The 25,905-nt window shown below is 44.5% G+C and overlaps 1 protein-coding gene across 2 annotated transcripts in view; it reads left to right on the forward strand.

Moving 5' to 3' along the window:
* Positions 1-4,507: 4,507 nt before the first annotated feature.
* Positions 4,508-25,905, forward strand: part of ROR2 (receptor tyrosine kinase like orphan receptor 2) — a 219,026-nt gene continuing 197,628 nt past the window's right edge. For both annotated transcript variants that reach the window (XR_009702021.1, XM_061199371.1), the window contains exon 1: positions 4,508-4,824. Coding sequence is in view for 1 of the 2 variants with exons in the window: in XM_061199371.1 (XP_061055354.1) it covers positions 4,737-4,824 (88 nt within the window). In the remaining variant the exon portion in view is untranslated. The remainder of the gene's footprint in view (positions 4,825-25,905) is intronic.

The following is a 25,905-nucleotide window of genomic DNA, read 5'->3' on the forward strand; positions in this document are numbered from 1 at the left end:
TGGTGATAGAGGGGGTGCCCCTGAGGAAGTGACAGCTGAAGGGAGGAGTAAATGCTACCTAAGGGAAGGAAGTCAGGGAGAGCACGTTCCAAGCAGAAAGAACAGCTCGTGGAAAGTCCCCATGTGGAAGCGAGCCTGATGCTTTTTGTGTTTTTGAGGGAATGAGAGACCCAAATGGCTGGAAAGTAAGAGCAAAGATAGCATGGTGCAGAATGAGGCTGGGCATTTGTGTGGGGTCAGGTCCTTTACGTAACGTAAAGGTTTCAGTCTTTGACTTAAGAGCAGTAGCAAGCTGTTGGGCAGCAACTTGGTTAGACTTGAGTTTGAAAGATCTTTCCATATACGTGTGTGGAAAGCATACTGAAGCCGGGTGATAGTAGAAATGGGGAGACTGGTACGGAGGCTCTTATCTAGGTGAAGGTGTTATTATCTTGAGTTATGGTGATGGCAATGGTGATGGAGGACAGCAGACAGAAGGCATCCAGAAGGTAAAACCAATAGGATGTAGCAATGGGGTGGATGTAGGGAGGTGTCAAGGGCAGGGCCTAGGTTTCTGTCTTATAGAGATACATGGATACCATTGCCTGAGGGAGGGAATTTAGGAAAAAGACTAGGTTTGAGGCAGAGTTCAGGGTTTGGGGGATGTAGATCACAAGTTCAAGTTGGATAACTTTAGTTTGAGGTGCCACTGGGACAGCCAAGTGGAAATGCCAAGGAGACAGTTGAAAATGTAGGTCTGGAGGTCAGGGGAATAGTTCAGGTTGGATGTGTACATTTAGGAGCTGCCAGGCGTATAGGTGGCAGCTGAAGCCATGAGCTTAGAAGAGATTTCTCATTTGGGAGTGTGGAGTGAGAAGAGAGTATGGTCTAGGACCGTGCCCATCATAACTGCCAAGTGGAGAGGTTGAGAAACAAATGAGAACAGGAGGAAAGCCTAAAGAAGTAGCAGTGGAACGAGGAGAGCTTGGTGTCATAAAGCCAAGGGGAAACATGTGTTTTCCAGAAGGAGTGGTCCAGGATAAAGTGCTGCAGAGAGGCTGAGAAAGAGAGAAACAAAGATGTCCATTGGGTTTCATAGTCTAGGGGTCCCAGCTGACCATGGCTGAGCTATTTGTGTGGACTCAGTGTGGAGTGAGGAAATGGAGCCATCTTGTTTTACAAGTTTTGTTATTTATCTTGTTTTGCACTTAATTTTTGTATCACGTGCTGCTGTCAGAGAAGTGTACAATTCAGTTGAGGATGTCGCAAGCGAAAAGAAAAATGAGCAAGTGACAATCTCACTGCACTAGTTTGCATGTGCTCCCCACAAAAGCCCAGTGGGCGGAAGGCTGTGAACTGTAGTTATCAACTTTTCACATTAGGACAGTAAAGTTTGGTATGCTCAAACACTCCAGATTCTCACTGATTGTTTTGGTTGGAGCTAGCATCTACTGAGACTCAAAAAGCACGACCCATAAAAGCAAAAAATTGATTAAATTGAATTTCATCAAAATGAGAAACTGCTGCTTATGAAAAGACATTGTAAAAAACGTTAAAAGACACATCAGAGGCTGGGAGAAAATATTATCTATGTCCAAATCTTTATCTTCCTGAAATGGGCTTATATCCAGAACATATTAAAAAAACACTTAAAACTCAAAAATAAGAAGTTAAGAGATGAGCAGAAGATTTAAACAGACATTTCACAAAAGAAGGTATACAAATGGTCAATAGACTGTTCTTCAGATACCCCAGGACCCCTGGGTCTCGAAGCCTTCACACTGGCCCATTTCTGCACCTGGAATGCTTTCCCCCAGATATCTGCATGGCTCCTTGCTCATGGTCTTCAAAGGGTGCCTGGCTTCTTCCTGTTACTCTTGCTGGCTCACACCATGATCATTTCCTCTCCCTCTTGCCTACTGCCTGTCCTGGGGACAGCATGGCTGTGTTCAAGGTACATGATGTGGTAATCGGTCTTTGGTATACATGCCTCCATACAGTTTCCTCCTACAACGAAGAGGTCTGGCCTGCAAAACCAACAAGATACTGTGGAAATGACTGCACGTGACTTCCAAGGCTGAGTTATAGAAGACTCTGCCGCTGCCACCTGGCTCTCACTCTGGGGGAAGTCAGGTGCCATGTTGTGAGGATGCTCAAGGAGCCCTGGGGAGAGGTCTGTGTGGCCAGGAACAGAGGCCCTCCTGCCCACACCCTGCACTAACTTGCCAGGCATGTGAGCAAGCCACCTTGTGAAGACCTTCCTGCCCCAGTGAAGCCTTCGGATGATGCAGCCCTGGCTGACATCTGACTGCAGCCTCATTGCAGACCCTGAACCAGGCCTAGCTAAGCCTCTCCTGAATTCTTGACCTATGGAAAGTATGTGAAATAATAAATGTGTACTGTTTTAAGCTGTTAGGTTTGAGAGTGACTTGTAATGCAGCAATCAATAGCTAATACATGTGGGAGGGAATAAGTAGGTCCAATCTGGCTTGGGATCTAAGCCACATTCTGCCAACTATTTAGAAAATGCGTATTTCAACCCTACCCATTTATAGGTGTAAACTTATTGCGTTTATCCCTCAGTTCTGAACCTGTAGAAAGGGGAGAAAGGAGGGAGTGAGGGGGAGGTTGGGGAGAGCAGGCCAGAGTTATAGGTAGGGATATTTTGGGGAAAGAGAAATCCTGAAAAGATGATTTTTAAAAAGCTTTAAGAAATCATGTGTGATATAACCCCCATTTCTGACCCCACCCAAGAAACCGTCAGCAAAAATACATGTCACTGTTTAAACTGTCGGGTCAGGTGGGGAACCCAGTCATGTGAAAATTGCAGACAGATGGGGGGCTGAAGCATGATTAGGTCATTTCCCCAAAGTTCACACCAAGAATGTGGCAGAGCTGCTCACCCAATGGTTCTGGAAGGACAACCTCAAGCATATGCAGTGGAAAGCAAAAGGGGCGCAGGTCCACGAACAGGACAAAGCTTTGCTGATTAACCGGTTTTTGAAGGCAAGGCTCATAGGACCTTTCTCTGCCCTGTCTGTTTTTCATTAAATCCGGAATGGAGGGGTCTGGAACTAGTGCTTCAAGACCAATTCTTAAAGCCTTATTTACTCTTAAAGCATCCTTGAGGGCCCCCAGGGGAAGACAAGGGAGGAAACACCCAAAGATAAACACCTGGCAGTCCTCACACAACACCGGGGAGAGCGGCCCGCGGTTCAGACCCGCACCAGCGGCGGCCGGAGTAGCAGGTGTGTGCGGGGCGCTGGAGCTGGATAATGATTTTACCATCTTCTCCCATTCTGCCCTGGATCCCTGGCCGCCCCTGGCCAGTCAGAGCAAGAGTCCTTCATCTGCTTTAGGAATGAGAACTGTGTGGGATGTTCCCCCAAATAGATTCGGCAGAGACAGACAGGCCTAAATAATTTGAACAGGCGTAACGGGCGGGGCTGGCTCAGTCACGTTGTCAGCAGACCACAGCAAGAGGACTTTTATTTCCTGCCATGTGTGAGGCGGTGGAAGGGCATTTCCAGGGGGGAAAGCTCAGGGGTCTGCGGGTCTGGCACCCAAGGCCAGGTCTCTCCCGAATTCACGCCACTCGCAGGAAATGGTGTTTGAGCAAAAGCGCCAAACTGTTCGATAATCAGTTAAAAGATAAATCGCACAAAACAAACAACTGAGCCCCTGGAGGTTCCGAATCCTTTCTCCAAGAGAGCAAAAACAAAGAAAATTCCTAAGTTACAAACAGGAGAGTCAGGCCTTCCAATTCCAGACCTTTGCATGTGTTAAGCAAAACCAAGAATAAGCAAGAAAATATGCTATTTGAATTGCGTTCAAAATGTCTTTTACAAGTGAAGCAAATTACTTCTGCATGTTCTGAGGCTCTGCAGAGAACAAATAGTGGCCTTTAATGGGTAAAATTACACAATTTGCTTTTAACAGTAAACCCAAAGCCGCGGTGGCTTCAAATAGCATCGCGCTCCCGAGAGCTCCCTCCACGCAGCTCCACTCTTAGCAGTTTCTGAGCATTTTGGAGGGACGAAGTTGTCCCCACCGGGCGCAGCGTGGCGAGGAGGGGCCGGGAGTCGCCAGCGGGAACGCGGCCTGTTTCTTTCCTTGAACGTTCTGCTTCTCTTCCTCCCGCGCCGCCAGTTTCTGGGACCGGGTGGCTCTTTGATTTGCCCCGGTGTCGGCTGGCCGGGCGCAGAGTCGTCCTGAGTTACAGATTTATGACCAGGCTCCCGGGGGTCCCGCCCCCTAAAGATGGGTGCCAACTGCCCCGGGCGTCTCTGCGGCGAGGGGAGCCCTCCCGAGGTCTGGCTGTACGCCCCCAAGGCTCCAACTTTGCGGCCAAGCGTCCCGAGGAGCAGGCCCGAGGGCGGGAGCGGGAGGCACGTCCGGGGACTGAGCTGCGGCCCCCGGTCCAGGCCCCCAGCTGCCCGCGCGCCCCGCCCGCCGCAGGCGTGTCCCTCCGGCAGGGGGCGCCGGCGCCGGCGCCGGCCTCGCTCTGCCCATCGGGGCGGGCGAGCCTGGGACCCTGCCTCCCTGCTCTCCCACTCCCGCCCCCCGTGCTTGTCCAGGCGGCCGGAGCCGAGAGGCGCATCCCGGTCGGGAGAGGAGAAGGACCACGAGTTCCTCGAAAGGGACCAACTCGCAAAGTGCCCGGGAGAAAGGGCAGCGGACGCGCGGCCGACAGGGGTGGTGGCGCCCGGACCCCGCGCCGCGCCGGTCCCAGCGCCCCGGCCCCCACGGCCCGCGGCATGGCCCGGGGCTTGGCGCTGCCGTTCCTGTGCGTCCCAGCCGTCTGGGCGGCCGCCGCTCTCCTGCTCTGCGTGTCCGGGACCTCAGGTAGGACCAGCCGGTCCGCGCCTGCCTGGGCGCACCTCCTCCGTGCGCGGGCACGGGGCTTTCGTCTCGTGCGTGTTTCCCTTCCTTCGTGATTCTGCCCGGGCCGCCGCGCCGGCGCCGCTGCTCCCGAGAGAGGGGCGCCTGACTGGGCCCCTCCGCACCCGCCTCGGCCCCGCTCCCCTGCCCGCGCCCCTGCCGCGCGGGGCTGCTTTCAATAAGGCGCGCTCTGGGGACGGCTAAGTGTTTCCAGAGGCCGGGGCGGGCGGCGCCGGCGCCCGCGGGGAGCCCCTAGCCGGGGATTTCTGAGGGTCGTGAGTGTGAATGCGGCCGGGCCCCGGGTCCGCAGACGTGTCCGAGGTTCCCAGGACCTTGACTCGGCCCTGCTCCCCGAGGTTCCATTCCAGGGCTCCTGGCCCGCGCGCCCCCCTCTGAGCCGAGATCTCCCCAGGGCGGGCGCCGCGGTGGGACGAGGCTCGGGGAAGGGGGCTCCCTATCCCCGCCGCTTGGTTGAAAGGGGATTTGGCTTCCCTTTTGTTGGCCCCTCACCCCCTCCCCCACCGCCGGGAGGTGGCCGAAGCGGCATTTCCTGTGCTTGGGGTCCCCGGGCGGCCTTTCGGCTGCTGGGGACCTGGCCTCCTTCGGGCAGGCTGGAGGGGCGGGCCTGGCTCCCGGGTGGCGTTTTCCTCGAGGGTCGCGCGATCTTGGGCGGCGTGGACCGCGGGGCGCGCAAGAGCTGCCGCCAGGTTCGGGGGGAACCTGGGGGGACCGCCCTAGGGGGCCAAGCCGTCCCGATCCCCGGGGCACCCCTGGCCTGCACCCCTCGCCAGATTCCCGCACCCTGCCGCGGCGGGGCCTCCAGGTTTGGAGGCTGAGGGGGTTCGCCTCACGTCCCAGAAATCCGTGAGCCCCCCCTTACACGTGAGTGGGTCTCAGTGTCTCCACTCCACGCATTGCTTCCCCCCCCCCCCCCCGCTCCATTTCTGCAGGAAGGTGAGAATAAGGCAACAGGCGCGAGAAGGGGGCTCAGCTCTTCTCGTATCCTGCTGCCAGCTGCGCGCTCCAGAGACCAGTCCTCCGATAGGAATGCTGGGCAGCCTTTCCTGGGGGGCGTTTGGGTTTAAGCAAGAGCCGATTACGTCACACATCCCTGGTTACTTGATTTGGGAAAGGGGTTTGCATTTATGTCGCTGTTCCTTAAAGCATAAGCCGCTCAGGGTGCAATGTGCAATGGTAGGTAAACCAGACCTTCTAAGTCAGTCTTTGGGGTTTTAACAACATCCCTGTGGATTTCTGCACCCCTCACCCCGCTAGAATCCCTCTCCCCTTTCGAGTCAGGGGATGCATTTGCTGCGCTGTGGGAGGGGGAAGAGGGGGCTTATCCCGGCGACTCGACGTGCTTTTGCACAGCGTTTGCGTGGTGGCCTCGTGGGGATTAATTGCCCTGCAAAACCCTACCTCGCAAACTTATGCCCGGCGGCGGTTTAAGTTGCATTTGTCAGGGAAGAGTTGGAGGTGGGTGATGTGAGAAAAGGTGATAGGTTTGTTGCTTAAATAAAGGTTGTAACAAGACTGGAAAGGCTGCTCGCATTTTAAAAGCGCAGAGTAGTTTAAATATTGCCGTCGTTTACAGTCGAGTTTAAGAAATCTCTGAGGAACAAAGCCATCCAATATCATTTTCATTAATTTTTGAACCCTGTGTGGAGGTAATTTTCTTTTTCCAGTAAAATAATAGTAATCTCTATAGGGGAGGGAGCAGGGAAGCTGTTTATAATTCTCTTCCTTCTGGAATGCTAGGCTAGCTGGAAATTCAAAGAATATGATCATATTCAAAACTATGAATACAATTTTATGATTACAGGAGATTCGAGTGTTTGGCATATTTTCAGCTGTAAAGAAGAATCCCTGTAATTTGAGTGTATTTTATACACAAAACATAAGTTACTATGTAAAAACATGGAAAAGTTATTCTAAAAGGATTTTTGAGTTCTACATTTTTATAGAAGACTCTCTTCCTTAACGAGACAAATACCTGATTTGGGACCGTGTGGCCCACCTGAGTAGGTTAGGCTGGGAGTTTTGGGGTCCCCTCACCCCAATTTTGACAGTGCAGTATTTACTTCTGGCCCAGATCCCTGGAGTGATGGTGGTAATAAATAATGATAGTGATCCATTTGGAAGTAAGTAAACGAAAACATCTTGAATAAGAAGACTTTATGGAAAAAGAAAAGTTTTTATATACTATATAGTAAGGAAACATGTTTTTCTTATTATGGCTGTGTACCAAGCAAAGAAGAATCACACATTTGAAAATTTTCAATGTTTAACAGTGAGAGCAAGTTTAACCCTCACGTCTACTTGATAAAAATGCCATCTGGAGACAATGACCACCACTGACCCTATGTGACATTCCGTGTGAGCTGCTATACTAAACTGTTTATAAAAATGGCGATAGGTGACCGAGGGGCTCTAGTCAGTGAGGCTGAACTCTTGATTCGTAAAGCAAGTCATAGTTAGAAAACTTAACAAGAAATCTGCTTAATATTTTGCAAGCAGAAAAGCAACATGGGTTTAAAAAGGTGCGTTTACCAGGAGTAGTTTTTGGTGAGAGTGATCTGCAGATTTACGAGGCAATGTGAAATAACATTTCTATTTTTATTGCTAAACCGTTTTTGTATTGTTTGGTCAAAATACCGCCGTAATTATTGTTTGTATGTCAGTCTCTGTTATGGTGTGATTTGTAGTGAATTACTTGTTCCCCGAGAACGTTTTGTCTCTTTAGCTTCGGTTTAACCTCTGAGACATTTAAGCCTGGCAGAGTTTGGGTTTAATGCCTATCCTTTGGAATCTTTTTCTGAGATCAATGGGATAGAAATGCAGGAGTAGGGGAACAGCCCGTCTGACAGGTAGGGAAGATTAATCTCCTAAAGGGGGATTTCTAAAGCAAGGTTTCAGCTGGAGAAGTGGCGCTCCTTTAAAATGCATTCCACGGGAGGCCAGGATGTGGAAAGTTATCATTATCATTGAAATGGGAACTGGGTGTGAAAGCCTTGGCCTCCCTAATCTGCAGAACTCTGACTTCTCTGATTAAAAAGTATAGGAAATCTGTGTACACTGTAACTCTTTTCCCAGGGAGAGCTGTAATTATACAATTCCAAGTTGTCAGGGAAAAGAAAGTGGGCTACTGTTATCTGAGCCCAAGGTTTAAAACCATCTTCTAAAATGCTCATTGATGTCAGGGGCCTTTTGGTGTTTATCTCGTCCATTCCCTGGGAACCTGGAGGGGAACCGGCAGCATCCTGTGCTTGCTTACCACCTGGAGAAGGGCTGGGCTGCGGAGCTTTGGGTTTACCCTGCTGTGCCCTACGGGGAGCTCCTTGTGGGCCGTGACATATTTCTGTTCATGGTGAAGAAAGTTGTCATTAAGATATTTCCTTCTTTGGGGACCTGTGGTGACTGCCAGGTGGACTCCATGAGTACCATGCGTGGAAGGTGTCAAAGCAAAGTAACCAGGGGGACTTGCTTTGCAGAGGAAACGTTGCTGGTTAAGTCTGAATTTTACATGGCCAATAGTAATTTCGTGAAAGGACAGTTGGGCTGAAAGGACTGGTTTTGAAAACATCGCTTCTCAGTGACTCTGGGTTCTTTGGTTTTGTATTGTTGCACTGCATCGCTGTAACAGAAACACTAGGAGTTCGGTGGGTAGTGCGGGCTTCTTGAGTTTTGAAGTAAAAATCTAAGCAACAAGAGTAGCTCTGGCCCACGAATTATGGCTGCAACTGGCTGGGGTTTGTACCAGCCTCCTTTTTCTAGTATATATTGATTTGGTTTTGCTGAGGAGCTTGCCAAGTTGGAAATGAGGATGGGATAGCTCTGCTTGCATGTGCTGCTGTCTAAAACACGTCTGGGGTGTGATCTGCTTAAAATCATATTAGCAGAGTGACCAAGGAATTGCTGAACATTAGGAAGGCTTTTCAAAAATAAGGAATTGTGTTGGTGTGGTTTGTATTATTTTGGGGATTTCTGGTTTTTTGTTTTTTGTTTTTCAAGTTCTATCTCTGAAAGAACCAAAAAAATCAAAAGCCAAAGGGAAGGAGATAATTACAGAAAAATTTAGCCTAATTAGACTAAGTGGCTTGTCCTCTAGAAAGTCTTAAGTGCCAGTGGGATGTGGTGTGTGTGTCTTTAATTGTCACTGGAATGAGCTTCAGTAAGCACTCTGTCACTTTTGAGATGTTATCTGGGGAGAATGTGGCTGCTTCTTCAAATCCCCCTGGAGTGGGGGAGGGTTTTCCCCATGTCCCAAAAGCTCCCAGCCTAATAGTTTCCACACCCCAGTGCCTCCTGGAGGGCTAGTTAACCCAGCGTGCACTTAAATGACAGAAATCCTCGTTGTAGACTTGTGCTGTGGAGTATAGTAGCCGCCAGGCACATGTAGCTATTTAGGTTAAAATTAATTAAACTGGACTGAACTGAAAGATTCAGTTCCTCCACCCCACCAGATGCATTTCAGTGGCGGCGTGTGGCAGTGGCTCAGATGGCCCAGGTACGTAGAGGATGTTTCCAGCATTGCAGGAAGCTCTGTGGGCCACCCTCCTGTTTGTCCAGGGTCTGTGTGTTGGCCACTGTTGCTTCAGGAACAGTCTTGTGGAGTCCAGAGCCAAGGAGGAGCTTCACCTTGTTTGCTTAGAGTTCTGTTTGTTGACTGTGGGAGATTTGAAGGCAAAAATGAAATGGATTGACTCTAATCTGTGGAACTAGAGGGCTGTGCCCCAAGAGGGGCTTAGCAGAGGTGTGATGATGACCAAGGCAACAAAACCGTAGCGTATATGCTTGCATACTGTACAGTGCTGATATGAGGGAAATGTTAGCTTTAAAGAATTCGCATGTGAGGGACTAAACGAGATTATGTGAACACGTGTGTGCACACTCACGTATGTGTTCGCATGTGTTTGGGAGAGGGCACACCGTGGCTTCAGTGCCATTAAAAAAGCACATGAAATGGTGATAGTGACGACTGTTTTCCTCAGATTAGGCTGTCTGACGTAATGGGAGATCTTCAAGTGGTGAAAGGAAACAAATGTCACGGGAAGAAGGTTTAAAGTGCAGATTCAAAAGAATCCCAGCACAAGAAAGGCGAAGGAAACCTGCCCCGTGCCCGGCACATTGGGGGCATGCAAAAGCAGTTTCCCACGTGGGGAACGAAATCACAGTAGGGGAGGAAGAGGGAGTGGGGAGATGACATTTGAGGACATACTTATGGACGAATTCACAGTCCAGTCTGATCTGAGTCTTATGTGCATCAGCTGTGATTTGCCAAAGACTTCCTGGAGCAAGCAGATCTGTGATAATGCCTGTTAGCGGCCAACCCTCGCAAGATCTTCTCCTTTTCCTCTGGTAACCGCCACGTGGGATGCGGTGGAATGTGTCTGTGGAATGTGTTTGCAGACCGGAAAGGGCTGAGAGAGGAGGGCAGATGTGGGAAGAGGCAGTAGGAACCAAGAGTAGCCAGAGCACCGTCCTCAGAGAAGGGGAAATCGTGTGGAGTCAAGAGTCTGAGGATCTTAGCTCCCAGGCAAATGCAGGATGTGATGCGATAAGCAGGGCAAGGCATGGCGAGCTGCAGCCACGTTTTTGGAGGATAATTTGGCAGCACCCGGGCGTGGGGGTGGGAAAGCTAAGAGGGTAGTGGTTGCACCCAAGAAAGGAGGTGCATGAAGAATCAAGGGCCTTGGTCTTGGATTTGTTGGGGGAATTCCCAGGAATTCCTGGGAGGAGCATCCTGGGAGAAAACTGATGCAGAAGGGAAAGTCCAGTCATTCCTTAGGGGTCTGGAGCAGGGATGCACACAACATTTTCGCTCCTGGAAGACAATGGGCATTGGGAAGGAGAATGAGTAGGATTTGTGGGATGATGAGGAATTGAGTGAGGACGTAAGAGTTCCATCTAAAATAGGGAGCAGCCCACAAATGAATGGTAAGAAGGGTGTAGGAAGGGAGTGAGGGGTCACAGGCTGAGAATGCTTTTAGGCACAACCTCTGGGTCATATTCAGTTCAGTGTCCACCTTGCTGTCCTATTGTAGGATGTTATTTTATGTTTTCAACTCTTATAGAACATTTGGAAATAACACTTGGAAATTGGGAATTTTCCTCCCAACAGTGAAATAACTCCCAGGTCGCCATAGTCTGTGTATAACATTGGATACGTTTCTAGAGGAGCTTAAAGTCTACAGGAAGAGTGGTGACGAGGGGGAGCTCTGTCTTAAGTGAACGTGAGACGTGGAGGGAGGGCAGGAGTGGAGGGACTGGCTGGGTGTGCATCTGCTTATTTTGCAAAAAGAAACACGGAAAGGAGAAACCGTAAAGTGACACCTCAGATCTTTTCTTAATTAAGGTAAAATATGCATAAAATAGACCTTTTAAGCCATTTTTAAGTGTACAGTTCACTAGCATTAAGTATCTTCACACTGTTGTGCCACCGTTGCTACCATCCATCTCCAGAACTGTTTTCATCCCCCAGACTGAAACTCTGCCCCCGATTAAACAACAACTCCCCATTCCCCCTTCCAGCCCTGGCAGTCACCATTCTACTTTCCATCTCTATGAATTTGACTACTATAGGTATCTCAAATAAATGGAATTATATTATTTGTCCTTTTGTAACTGTCTTCTTTCACTTAACATAGTCTTTTCAAGGTTCATCCATATTGTAACATGTGTTAGTACTTTTTTTAAGGCTGAATAATACTCCATTATACACACATGCGCTCATACATACCATGCATATACCACATTTTGTTTTTCCGTTTTTTCTGTCTGTTGGTGGACATTTGGGTTGTTTCCTCCTTTTGGCTCTTGTGAATAGTGCTGTTATGAACATGGGTATACAGATATCTGTTCAAGTCCTTGCTTTCAGTTCTTTTGGATGTACACCCAGAAGTGGGATTGCTGGATCATATGGTCGTTCTATGTTTAATTTTTTGAGTAACCGCCATACTGTCAACATTTGTTATTTTCTGTTTTATTGATAACAGTCATCATAATGAGTGTGAAGTGGTTTTAATCTCATTGTGGTTTGGATTTGCATTTTTCTAATGATTAGTGACATTGAGCATTTTTTCATGTCATTTGTATATATTTCATGGCCATTTGTATATCTTCTTTGGATATGTCTGTTCAAATCCTTTGCTCATTTTTAAATCATATTGTTTGGGTTGTCTTGGTTGAGTTGTAGGAGTTCTGTGTGTTCTAGATATTAACTCCTTATCAGATATATGATTTACACATATTTTCTTCCATTCTGTGGGTTGCTTTTCCACTCTGTTGATAATGTCTTTTGATGCACAAAAGTTTTTAATTTTAATGAATCAATTTATGTTTTTTTTTTTTTTTTTTTTGGTTTTACCTGTGGTTTTGGTGTCATATCCAAGAAATCATTGCTAAGGCCAATGTCATGAAGCTTTTCCACTATACTTTTTTCTGAAAGTTTTTAGTTTTAGCTTTTTTTAGGTCCTTGATCCATTTGGAGTTAAGTTTTATAGATGGTGTAAGGTAAGGGTTCAGCTTCATTATTTCGAATGTAGATATACAGTTTTCCCAGCACCCTTTGTTGAAAAGTTTGTTCTTTGTTCATTGAATGGTCTTGGCATCCTTGTCATTTGCTACATATGTAGAGTTTATTTCTGGGCTCTCTATTCCATTGGTCTATGTGTCTGCCCTTAAGCCAGTGTTTTGATTATTGCAGCTTTGTAGTATGTTTTGAGATCAGGAAGTATGAGTGTTCCAACCTCGTTTACTTTTTCTAGATTGTTTTGGCTATTTGGGATCCCTTGAAATTCCATGTGAATTTGAGGATGGATTTTCTGTTTCTACAAAAAACGTCACTGGGATTTTGATAAAGATTGCACTGAATCTGTACATTGCTTTGGATAGTATGGACATCTTAACAAGTCTTATAGTCCACAAACACAGGCTGTCTTTCCTTTTATTTAGATGTTCTTTAATTTCTCTCAACAATGTTTTTTAGTTTTCAGTGTACAAGTCTTTTATCCACTTGATTGAATTTATTCTTAGTATTTTATTCTTTTTGATGCTTTTGTGAATGGAAATGCTTTCTTAATTTCATTTTTGGATTGATTTTTGTTAGTGTATAATAGTGCAGCTGATTTTTGCCTGTTGATTTTGTATTCTGCAAATTAGTTTAATTTGTTTGGTAGCTCAAATAGAATTTTTGTGTATCTGTATGTAGGATCATGCCATCTGTGAACAGAGATAATTTTACTTCTTTCTTTCCAATTTTGGATGCCTTTATTTCTTTTTAAATTTTTGTCTAATTGCTCTATCTAGAACTTCCAATATTATATTTAATAGAAGTGGTGAAAGCAGACATCCTTGTCTTGTTCCTGATCTTAGAGAAAAAGCTTTCAGTTTTTCACCATTGAGTATGAAGTTAGCTGTAGGCTTATCATTTATGGCCTTTACTATGTTAAGATAGTTTTCTTCTATTCTTAGTTCATTCTGACATATTTTTGTATGAACATGTTAATGTTCTACATGTTCAAAAAATAAAGTTAAATCACTGAAAATGGCAGGAAACTAAAATTGAATACAAACAAGTAAGTCCAACTATAAAAGAAACCTATTGGGTGGGCCGAGAAGTGCCTTCGGTTTTTTAAGTAAAAATAAAAGACACATTTTTCATTTTCACCAAGAACTTTATCGAACAGCATATTCACCCTTTTGTTCCACTACTTTCTGCCATTTTTCAGGCAACTTCATAATTCCATCTTCCCAAAACTTTTTATCTTTTTGAGCAAAGAACTGTTCCAGGTACCTTTTATAGCCTTCCAGGGAATTGAAATTTTTTCCATTAAGAGAATTTTGTAAAGACTGAAATAAATGGAAATCCAAAGGTGCAATGTCTGATGAATACAGCGGATGAATCAGAACTTCCAGCCAAGCTGTAACAGTTTTTGCCTGGTCATCAAAGAAACATGGGGTCTTACATTATCCTGATGGAAAATTTGTTTTTTGTTGACTAATTCTGGATGCTTTTCGTGGAGTGCCACTTTCAGTTGGTCTAATTGGTAGCAGTACTTGTTGGAATTAATCGTTTGGTTTTCCGGAAGGAGCTCATAATAGAGGACTCCCTTCCAATCCCACCAGAAACACAACATCACCTTCTTTGGATGAAGACTGGCCTTTGGTGTGGTTGGTGGTGGTTCATTTTTCTTGCCTCACGATCTCTTCTGTTCCATGTTGTTGTACAGTATCCTCTTTTCATCGCCTGTCACAATTTGTTTAAAAAACAGAACATTTTCATTACGTTTAAGTAGAGAATCGCATGGGAAATACGGTCAAGAAGGTTTTTTTCACTTAACTTATATGGAACACAAACATCAAAGTGATTCACATAACCAAGCTGGTGCACATGATTTTCAACACAGAATTTGGATATTTTGAGTATGTTGGGTATTTCCCGCGTGGTATAACATTGATTGTTCTCAGTTTATGTCTCGATTTGGTCACCATCAACTTCAACTGGTCTACTTGACCGTGGAGCACTGTCCAGTGAGAAATCTCCAGCACGAAACTTCGCAAACCACTTGTGACACATTCGATCAGTCACAGCACCTTCTCCATACACTGCACAAATCTTTTTTTGCATTTCAGTTGCATTTGTACCTTTCTTGAAATAATAAAGCAGGGACTTCCCTGGTGGTCCAGTGGTAAAGAATCCACCTTTCAATGCAGGGGACGCGGTTCTATCCCTGGTCGGGGAACTAAGATCCCACATGCTGCGGGGCAACTAAGCCTGCGCGCCACAACTACTGAGCTCGTGCACATCAACTAGAGAGCCCGCGTGCCACAGACTACAGAGCCTATGGGCTCTGGAGCCTGTGCCACAACTAGAGAAGAGAAAACCCGCACGCCACAACTAGAGAGAAGCCCGTACGCCTCAACGAAGATCCCACGTGCTGAAACGAAGATCCCGCCTGCCGCAACAAAGACCCGACGCAGCCAAATAAATAAATAAATAATAAAAGAAATAATAAAGCATAATAGGCCGAAAATGTTGCTTTTTTTCTTCCATCTTCAGTATTAAAAAGGCTACACAAAAATTCACCAATTTTGATAAGTCTTTTTTTAAATGCACACTGATATGACAGCTGTCACATACAGTCTAATGAAAGGGTTTCCCGTGAAGTTAAAGACAACTAAGTGCTACTAGAGCTGTCTTACAGAAAAAACCGAACGAACCTTTTGGCCAACCCAATAGTTCAAGTGAATGTGGACCCAATACTTTGACTATACATCCTCAGTCTAGATGGAAAACAAAGCAAAACAAAACCTGAAAACAAATCTTGCACTTTTAGGGGTTTGTTTTTCATAGCAGTAGGAGTGTAACAATTGTGAGACTGTTTCGTGTGAATTGTGGGATTGGGCAAATAAGGTGTGTTGGTAACATTGGAGCCAGGGTTCCTGCTGTGGAAGAAGGGAGATACAAATGAGGAATGAGGGAAAACAAGGAAGAACCCAGAGGGGTTGGATTGGAAGTTGGAGAGATTAGTATAACTCATGATTTATGCATATACACACATTTACATATATGTATAAAATAATGTATGTTAGGATTATAAATTCATAGTTCATAAAATAGATTTTTTTCTATACATAACAGTTATTTCTAGCACCTCATTAGGAATTAGCCCTATTAGTGCCCAGATCTTGGTTTCTAAATACTGTTACACATTATAGGAGCTAGGATACCTTGGAGAAATGACTGATTATGGGGCCAGGATAGGGAAAAATATAAGATGACCCAGGAGCGTAATCTTGTGATAGAAAGTGAACAGAAACAATGGGAACATATCAAATGTACAGTTGCCAGCTTGGAGGCGTTCCAGTGGTCGAATCTCTGACAGGTTAAGCGTCAAATAAATAAGGACAAGCATGGATTATACGTGGAACAAAATAGGAATCTATGATTCAATATCGATAAGTAAATAAGTACAATTGCCCCTGTGTATTTGTGGATTCTGCATCCTCGGATTCAACCAACCATGGATCAAAAATATTTAAAAAATTCCAGAAAGTTCCAAAAAGCAGAACCTGCATTTTCTGCACGCTGGCAACTATTTACATAACATTTACATTGTATTTACAGCCTTTTACATAACATTTGCATTGTATCAGGTGTTATAAGTCATCTAGAGATGATGTAAAGTATACGGGAGGATGTGTGTGTAGGTAATATGCAAATTCTACTGCCATTTTATTTTATTTATTTTTTTAAAATTTATTTATTTATTTATTTATTTTTGGCTGTGTTGGGTCTTCGTTTCTGTGCGAGGGCTTTCTCTAGTTGCGGCAAGCGGGGGCCACTCTTCATCGTGGTGCGCGGGCCTCTCACTATCGCGGCCTCTCTTGCTGCGGAGCACAGGCTCCAGACGCGCAGGCTCAGTAGTTGTGGCTCATGGAGGCCTACTTACTCCGCGGCATGTGGGATCCTCCCAGACCAGGGCTCGAACCCGCGTCCCCTGCATTGGCAGGCAGACTCTCAACCCCTGCACCACCAGGGAAGCCCCTACTGCCATTTTATATAAGGGACTTGAGCATCCTCGGATTTTGGTATCTGCAGGGGGTTGGGGGTAGTGGGGTGGTCCTGGAACAATTCCCCACAGATACTGAGGGACAACTATATAGTTAAATACATGCATTATTTTCCTAGGGCTGCTGTAATAAAGTACCACAAACTGGGTGACTTAAAACAAGAAAAATTGATTTTCTCACAGTTTTGGAGCCTGCAAGTCCAAAATCAAGGTGTCAGCAGTCCATGCTCCCTCCGAAGGCCCTGAGGGAGAATCCTTTTTTGCCTCTTTCAGTTCCTGGTGGCTCCCATTGTCCCTTGGCTTGTGGCAGCATCACTCCAATCTCTACTCCATCTTCACATGCCCTTCTTTCCTAGATGTCTCTCTGTGTCCATTCCTCTTCTTATAAGGGATGGCAGTTATTGGATTTAGGCCCACTTTAAATCCAGGATGATTTCATCTTGAGATCCTCAACTCATTACTTCTGCAAAAACTATTTTCAAATAAGGTCACATTTGAAGTTTTGGATGGATATGAATTTTGGGGGACACTATTTAACCCACTACATTACATAAATGAACAGAATAGAGAGGGAACAGAGGACACTTCCTTACAGTAAAATGCCAGCTAATAAAATTGAGGTGACTTTAAAAAATTACGATTTGCAATAATAATTGTGCAAATTGATTTGGGCGATGAATGTTGAATGCAATTAAATGGGGCCATGTTTGATGGGGAGCAGGGAGTGTCCATGGCTCAGAGTATTTCCCCACAGAGCCTTTATTTGCAAGGGGGCAATTAGCAGCTACAGACTGGAGAAAGCAGACATCACCTAACTGGGTGACCAAGGCTCACATCACCACTGTGGGCAGGTGGACATAGTCCTTCCAACAAGGGCATTGATTAGCCTGCATTCCAGCTGGGGATGCAGAACCTGAGTCTCATGGTGACAAAAACCAGCAAGCGCAAATGGAGGGGCATTTTATTAAACAACTGGCCTGTAGTAGAAAACCTCAGTGTCGTGAAGGAAAAAAAACAGCCAAGAAACGGGTCCAGCTTAAAGGAGACGACAGGAGGAGACAAGTAAATGCAGAGTGTGATTCTGGACAGGACTGGGTTAGAGTGAAAACTGCCGTGCACATCATTGGAACCTCTGATGAAATTGGAATGTGGAGGTAAGTATTTAAAAGTGTTGTCAAAGTTCACTTTCCTGAGTTTGTCAATTGTACGGAGATTCTGTAAGAGAACATCTTTGGTCTTAGGAAGTATGTACTCAGTGTTAAGGGGTAAAAAGCATGATGTCTGCAACCTACTCTCAGATAGTTCAGAATAAAAAAACAGTGTGACTATGGAGACAGAAAGGTGAAGTATGTGGGTGAAATGTGAAAAATTAGTGAATCTGGGTAGCGAGTATGGGGGAGTTTCATGCATGAATCTTCCAACTTTTAGGTAAATTTGAAATTATTTCAAAATAAAGGACTAAAATCATGTTAATTGACACAAATGTATGACTGTAGCCAGTGGAATCAACAATAGAGTTCAGCATATTCTCTTAAGAGAAAGACTCAAATAGTTATAATTTTATGGGAAATGGTGTCAGACCTCACCCAGGGATGGGGCAGGGCAGGCTCCATGTGCCTTTCAGGCCAGACAGAGTTTCATCAAAGAATGAAAATCACCAAGTCTTAGTCCAGTTTCTGGATTGCCAGAACTTATTTTTGTTTGTTTGGTTTTTTTTTTCTCTTTTTTTAAATCGCCAGAATTTCTAACATGTTTTTCCTTAGCCTTTTATTATAGAAAACTTCAAACATACATAAAATTAGACTAGTACAGGGACCCTCTATATATTTTTCATCCAGCTTCAACAATTACCACGTTCTGTCAATTTCATTTCATTTCTTCTGGCCCACTTAATGTGTCCCGGACAGCTTTAATTTTTCACTTGTAAATACTTCAGCATGAATGGTATGAACTGTTTTCCACATAATCTCTATACTGTTATCACAGGCAAGTGTTACTTGATACCCAGGCGCTGCCCAGCTTTCCTGGCTTCCTGGAAAATGGCCTTTTATACTTGGTTTGTTCACAGCAGGACCCAGGTAAGGCGCGCCCATGAACCTTGGTTTTCACCATCAGAACGGCCTTCAACGAGGGGGAGTCCTATTGGATCTGAGGTTCTGAATGTCAGCAGGTGTAGGCACTGCTTCTCTGCATTCTCAAGCCTACACTCTATGCAGCAGGGACCTGCACAGAGCTGAGTCCTGGTGCAGAGGCCCGGGTACCCCCCTCGGAGGAGCGAAGTTCGTGGTGTGTGTGTGTGGGACACAGGGAGGGCCCCATGAGCTGTGTTCAATCCAGCCCTTCATTCTGGACCCCTCTTTTGGCGGGATGCTCCTATGACTGCCTCCAGGAAAAATGCCCTGCAGAGACCAGGGCATGGAGCAGGCCAGTCTACACCCTTCTCAGAGCCCGGGCTTATTAACACACAGATTTTTAAGGTGTAGAAAGGGAGGGAGGAAGACATTTTAGCTTTCAGGTGTGTACTGTCCCCCGCCCCCCCTTTCAACAACATAACACAAGACTAAGTTTTGTGCTTCCTGGTTTGACATCCCACTTGCAAATCCAGACTGTTGGTTGGAGAGAATGTGTTTACCAAATATAGGACAGATGAGGGGGTCTGTATCCAGAATACATAAAGAAGTCATAAATAAAGAAAGTAAATGTTCCAGTTAAAAGAGGGACACAGAGTACAGCAGGCAGTTTGCAGAAAAACAAATACAAACGGCCCAAAACTTAAGAGTTTGGCCTTAGGATTCAAGAAAACGCAACTTATGAGGCAGTTATCCCAATGTTCTTCTGACTGAGCTTTGCCTGAAGTCAGAAGTGGGTAATAAGGAGCATGTTAGTAATGATGCGGGGAGGGTGGGTGGCACAGTGGTGTGTAAGTTACCACTTTGAGGGCTGTGTGACATTTAAAATACACATATTCTGTGGCCTGCTCTAAAAAAATACGTGCATGCCTGGGAGGCATCCTGTTCACAGCTCCACCATTTCTAATAGTGAAATTTGGAAATATCGACATGCCTTTTAATGGGAGCCAAATAATCGAACTGGCACCATGTCTCAATTGTGGATTATTGTACAGTGGCTAAAATGAAGATGGAAATCTGTGGATGTCAACGGAGGGAGAGTTCAAAGCAAGATTCTGGATAAGGAGAAAATCAAGTTGCACAGGGATATGTGCTGCATGGGATTGATCTAAAAATCCCACCTCCCTCCCCCATTTCTGTGGATATAACAGACTCTAGAATAAGGTCTCCAATCTACACGTCAGACTGACAACAGTGGTTACCCTGGGGGAGATGGGAAGACATAGGAATCTTCAGGATCTTTGATTCCATCATATCTCCTGTGCTAGGGATTACTTTACTGGATCCTGTCTTTTAGCTCCTGGGGGATGACATTTATGTCTACACATTTAGATAAATTAGCAGGAACTGTTACACAATGACTTCCTCCCTCCCATCATCTTTCTCTTTGCTTTGTGAAAAGTTCTTGTCCAGCTCTGGCCAGAGGGGAAGGTGAAGGAAAAACATGGAAAATCAATTTGTTGAGGAGATTGTGGAAGTTCGTAGGTAATTCATAAGCTCTTCAGGGGTGCATCTTCATCTTTGGGGTGTTCTATGAGCGGGTAAAGAAATGGAAGTTTGGGGATGCAGGAAACTCATGTCAGTTAGTTCTCTGGGTTGTCGGATTCTCTTGGCTTTACAAGTGTTTGATCCAAATTCCATCCTGAACATATTTAACGTTTTTAGAGCTGTCACGAAGAAGCCCCCTAAGGTTGCTTCATACCAGCCCAGTGGTGGTGTGTCAGCGGGCATCTTCAGGTCTGCTTGTTTTGGTGCAGATGGGAGCAGCCGTCTCTGTTTAAGCCTAGAATCCTAAGTTTGCTCCGAGCGCTGCTGAAATACTTTTCCTTTGTGTAAATGCCCACAAGAGTCAGAATTTTCTTGATATTCTGAAACTAAAGCAAAACACAGGAAATATAAAAGGATGTTGAGGTGGAAATATGATTGGAGCTGTCTTTCAAAATGTACAGTTTCACGTTTTTATGGCTAGTAAGATGAAGTTCATTGCTTTCACTTAATGACTGTATTATAAAGAGAATATTATACTGTTACAGGTTGAATAGTGTTTCCCCCCAAAAGATATAGTGGAGTCCTAACCCCCAGTACTTCAGAATGTGACCTTATTTGGAGATAGGGTCTTTACAGAGGTAACCAAGTTAAATTGAGGTCATTAGGGTGGGCCCTAATCCAATATGACTGGTGTCCTTATAAAAAGAGGAAATTTGGACACAGAGCCCGACATACACAGAGGGAAGACCATGTGAGGACACAGGCAGAAGGTGGCTGTCTGCAAGCCAAGGAGAGAGCCCTCAGGAAAAACAACCCTGCCCACACCTTGATCTTAGACTTCCAGCCTCCAGAACTGTGGGAAGATGAATGTCTGTAGTTTAAGCCCCCCAGCCTGTGGTGCTTTGTTAAGGCAGGCTGAGCTGACTCGTACATACACATCTGCACTCACCTGCGTGCTAATCAAGTACTGCTTTCTATTGATTTTCTTTTCGGAGCATCTGCATTGGAATTTATTTGATAAAAATGTTCCACTGCTAACGGACACTCCTATCAATGAGCCCATCGCGCCTGGGGTGGTAGCTAACTGGCTTGACCCCACGACTGGTTAGTATTGTGGTCAGGAGTCAGTGTTACCAGGCCCAGCATGGACTGCGGTCAGGGTGCCTCTCTATGCCTATGGCCTGACTCAGGCGAGTCCCTTGGCATCAGAGGGCAAGTCCACTTCCTGGAAAGCTTGTTGTCTGGGGCTGCTGCTCTGGACAGCACTGCGGCCAGGCCTGTGTGGCCTCTGGAGCACCTCTGTGTAACCAGCCCTGTGTCCAGGCCTGCTCTGTGGACATCACTGGTCCCCTTCACCTTCCTCCAGCTGCTTGCCTGGCTGTCAAGAGAGGCTTTGATGGGGACCTCCCGGAGGTCAGAGCAGAGAGAGGTGGCCTGTTGAGGCCCTGAGATGCCAGGCACCCATCCTTTGTTTCCCTTGGGGGAGCCTGGGTAACAGAGAAAACAAAATTCACCAAAAGCATACATCCTCAGGCCCTGGGATGGTGTGGCTGTCAGCATGTGTGATTTATCTGGCCTGGAAGCCTTTGAAGCAGGAGCTGATTGGACTCCTTGAAGGCTGGCCCCGTGGGAAGGGCCTGGAAGTGCCAAATGGAGAGGAAAGAGCAAGTGGGTCCAGAGGGCTGGTGAGGGAGGGAGCCCTTGGAAGTGTATTTCTCTGTCCTTCGGATCAGAGGCTCCTTCCTTCACCCTTGTCCTGTTCCAGAGCACAGGGGTAGCTCTGGAGGCAGCAGGAAGATCCTGTGGACAGAAAAAAGCACTGGCTTTGTGCTGGCCCTAAACTCTGAAAACTTTGCCAAGGGGGACCCCCAGGCTGCTCCCCAGTAGCTTTTTGGAGACCCCAGGCAGGGGCGCAGGGGTACGAGGCCAGCTGCTTCCCGGAGAGGCACCTGGTGTAGGCACCGTTGGGTGTTGGAGAGGGGGGTACGCATGGAGCTGTGCAGAGGATGAGAGTTAGTGATGAGCACACGTAGGGGTGTCAGCCTGCACCAAGTGGCTGCTGGGGCTTCTGACTGGAAGGCAGCTTTATAAGAAGGAGCCCGGAGGATGCTTTCTTGAATGGCAACAAGATGTGTAATTCTGATATAACCTTCTGATTGTATCAGTAATGGTCAAGCACATAATTGTTTCATTGTTAAGATTCAGCTAGCTTTTTTGACATGTACATACTAGGTTTCCTTCACCATTTGCTAACCTTGGTATGTCTTTCTCATTTTATTTTGGAAGAAGGAAAATCCTTTGTTTTGCAAGGCAGAGCCCAGGCACAATTAACCTCTAATTAGTGAAGTGTTTTCAGAGTTCAGATAAGGTTCACCTACTTTTTTTTCTTTTTTTTTTTTGGCTACTCTAAACTTTGAGCCCATTTTTTTTCTTTCTTTAAAAAAAATAATAATTAAGAAAAAACCCCAAGATAGTCACGTTTCTTCTAGTTGACTAACCACAAATTTCTATGGGGTCTAAAAGCCAAGCTGATTCAAAACAAAACAAAGGGAAAGAGGGAAAGCCAAGTATGGGTATAAGTAGATCTGCCTGGGATTAAGTTTTTAAAAATGCTCTTTATAATTACTTTTTTCCCCCATGGGTGGAATGGGGCCTGCCCTGAGTTTTGGGGGTGTGTGGGGCGTGGGGTGTCCTCATGATATTGAGGGAACTTTGGCTTCGGCCCAATTGTCTATTTATAATTGAAGGTATTTATTCAAAAAAATCACTATGTGAAAACTCCCACAAAACAGTACTATATACTTTCTTTCTTTTCTGTGGGCAAATACTTATAAGAGGGCCCTCCTGGCACTTGGGTGTGATTCAAAGGGACTTCATGTAGCTTCCTCCGGATTGTTTTCATTTTATTATTATTTTTTACATTAACAATTTTTTACTTGGCCATGCCGCGCCACGCCGCGCGGCTTGTGGGGATCTTAGTTCCCTGGCTGGGGATGGAACCCGGGCCCCCTGCAGAGGAAGTGTGGAGTCCTAACCACTGGACTTCCAGGGAATTCCCTATTTTCATTTTAAATCAGGGGAATGCATTTATTCCTTGATTAAATAATAGTCACGAAAAACAAAAACAAAAAACCCAGTAACAAATTGCTTATGGCTTGAAAAACAAAACTGAGAAGGTGTAAAATGAAAAGTGCCTGTCACTTCTCACCCCACCCCTGCCCCACCACAGCCACTCTCTCCCCAGCAAAGGTCCCAGATGATCTCGGCCCACAGTCTTTGTACGTCTTTCCAGACATTTCCTAGGTTCATGTGCTTGTCAGTGCATCTCTCTCGTTAATTTTTTTTTAAGTTGTGGTAAAAGGCACATAACATAAAATTAACCATTTTGAAGTGCACAATTCAGTGGCATTTCGTACATTCACTTTATTGTGCAATCATCACCTCTATCTAGTTCCAGAACATTTCCATCACCCCCTACTTTAGCAGTGACTCCTCACTCCCCTCCCTCAGTCTCTTGCAACCACTAATCTACTTACCGTCTCTCTGGATTTGCCTAGTCTGGAAATTTCATATAAATAGAATCATACATGCTGTGGCTTTGTATCTGGCTTCTTTCACTGAGCATAATGTTTCCAAGGCTCATCCTTGTCGTAGCATTCTTGATTTGTTTTTATATACAATGAAATTATACCATACATACTGAACTGAGGTTTGCTGTTTTCACATAACAATAGTTCTTACAAATCTTTGTATCTTAGCGCATGCCATGCACCTCCTTTTTTTAAATCTTTGCTAATATCTGTCATTTGGATACACATCATTAGTTTCACTGGTCTCCTATGGATGGATACTTCTGATTTTTAGCTATTACAGAAAACAGTGCTGCAGGGAACATCTGTACATACATTTTTTGTTCTTCTATACTGTGTATCTGTAGAGTCAGTTCCCAGAAGTGAATTTTTTTTGTCCAAGGTATTGATATAGATTTTTGATAGATTCTACAAGGTTATGCTTCCAGAAGGTGGCAGCAATTTATGTGACAGCAAAAGTGTGTGAACTTCTCTGGTGTTTCCAAGCCCTGACCAACTCTGGAAATTATCAGGCATTTTAATCTTAGTAAGTCTGCAACAGAGAAATGGCATGTTAATTCTTTCTTTTGACACTTAAAAAATTGTCCATGAGGCTGAATGTTTTCATAAGTCATTTATTTATTTTTTTTCTGGGAAATAAATGTTTGCTTTCTCTACTACTTTTCTACAGTTGGTCTCAATTGTTTCACTGATTTCTAAGACTATTTAGCTCTATTCCAGATCATACGAAAATTTTTTTTCTCAGGTTATCCTTTGACATTGCTTATGATTGTTTCCATACAGAAAGTTTTATTGAGTCAAACTAAGCTAGCTTTTATTTTATGTATCTTGAGTTTTGAGTCAGACATTGGAATCTCTTTTCCATTCCAAGATTATTTTAAAAAATTAACCTTTTTGGGGGGAGTTTTAGGACTTTTTTTTTGGTTAAATCTTTCATTCAAATGGAATTTAGATCCAGCTTTAGTTGCTCTCCTCAGGAAAATGAGTTGCCCTGAACTCCTTTATTGAATAATCTGTTCCTTTTCAGTTATTGGAAAAGCAGCCTTTTTTTTGGTATTATAAATTCCATGTTTGTTTGGTGTTATTTCCGGATCATTCAGTGTCTGTCCTGCTTTTAATTAATTACCATAACTTTATAAATTTTAATATTTAGTAGGATTAGTCTGTCTCTTTGCACATTTCCCCCAGAACTTTCCTGGCTATTCACACTTAGTTTTCTACATGAATCTTAGAACAGTGTTATTATAAGTAAGGCAAGTTCTTAAGGGTATGAATTTTCTTATGAGTGTAGCTTTGGCTACAGCTTTTAGATTGTGTTACATGTTGCATAATGTTTTAGTTGTTATTTTCCAGATAGTCTTTAATCTCAGTTTTTATTATCTCTGTGATTCAAAAGTTAAGAAGAACATTTCATACTTTTAGGGACTCATTTTGTAGTTTCATTGCATTTTGTTTAAAGAGAGTGTGGTCTACTGTACTTGGGTGTTGGGGAATTTGATGTTTTTTAATGGCTTAAAATATGGTTATTATTTGTTATGTACAGTGGGGACTTAGATGTAATCTCAGTTTACAGCAACCTCATTGATTATGTAATTTCATTTTTCTTTATCTTTACTTACTTTTTTTTTCTTTATTTGCCTAAGGCAGAGAGGTGAATTCAGTATCCTATGCTATTATTTCTGTCTATCATCTCTCTGATTTTACTTCAGTTTTTGTGTTTTAGACACTGTGTTATTTGCTACATGTATCATGAAAGTTCCTCATTGAGGATTGTAACCTTAATAATTTAAAAGTGTCCCTTTTGCTTTTTGCTTCTAATTGAATCATGTACATTAATATTATGTAATTTTTTTGTTCTTAATTATGGCATTTGTCTAGTAAGTCTTTGTTTCTAAAGATGTTTCTGCTTCCTCATTGTTTGGTTTTAGATAGATATTTTAAATATTGATATAATGGATAGCTTTATTTGGGTTTTGATCCTGATTGTTTTTTTCTTCTAGATAATAAGTATTCCTCAGTCATATTTATTGAGATATGGCCTTAAATCTATTGTCTTTTTTGGGTTATATCTTCTATTTCTATTTCCTTTTTCTCTCCCTTTTGTTTGATTTGTTTTCTTTGATTTTTGCGTAACATAGCTATCTAAATCCAAGTTACTAGAAGGTAAAAAATAAAAAGAAGGGCAAAGATTTACCAGGAAAATATTATGAATTCTTGAAATTGAGTGATTTTACCAGTTTGTGCCCCAAGAATGGCTGATCTATT

The sequence above is a fragment of the Eubalaena glacialis genome, chromosome 9, assembly GCF_028564815.1.
Source record: "Eubalaena glacialis isolate mEubGla1 chromosome 9, mEubGla1.1.hap2.+ XY, whole genome shotgun sequence".
Lineage (NCBI taxonomy): Eukaryota > Metazoa > Chordata > Mammalia > Artiodactyla > Balaenidae > Eubalaena > Eubalaena glacialis.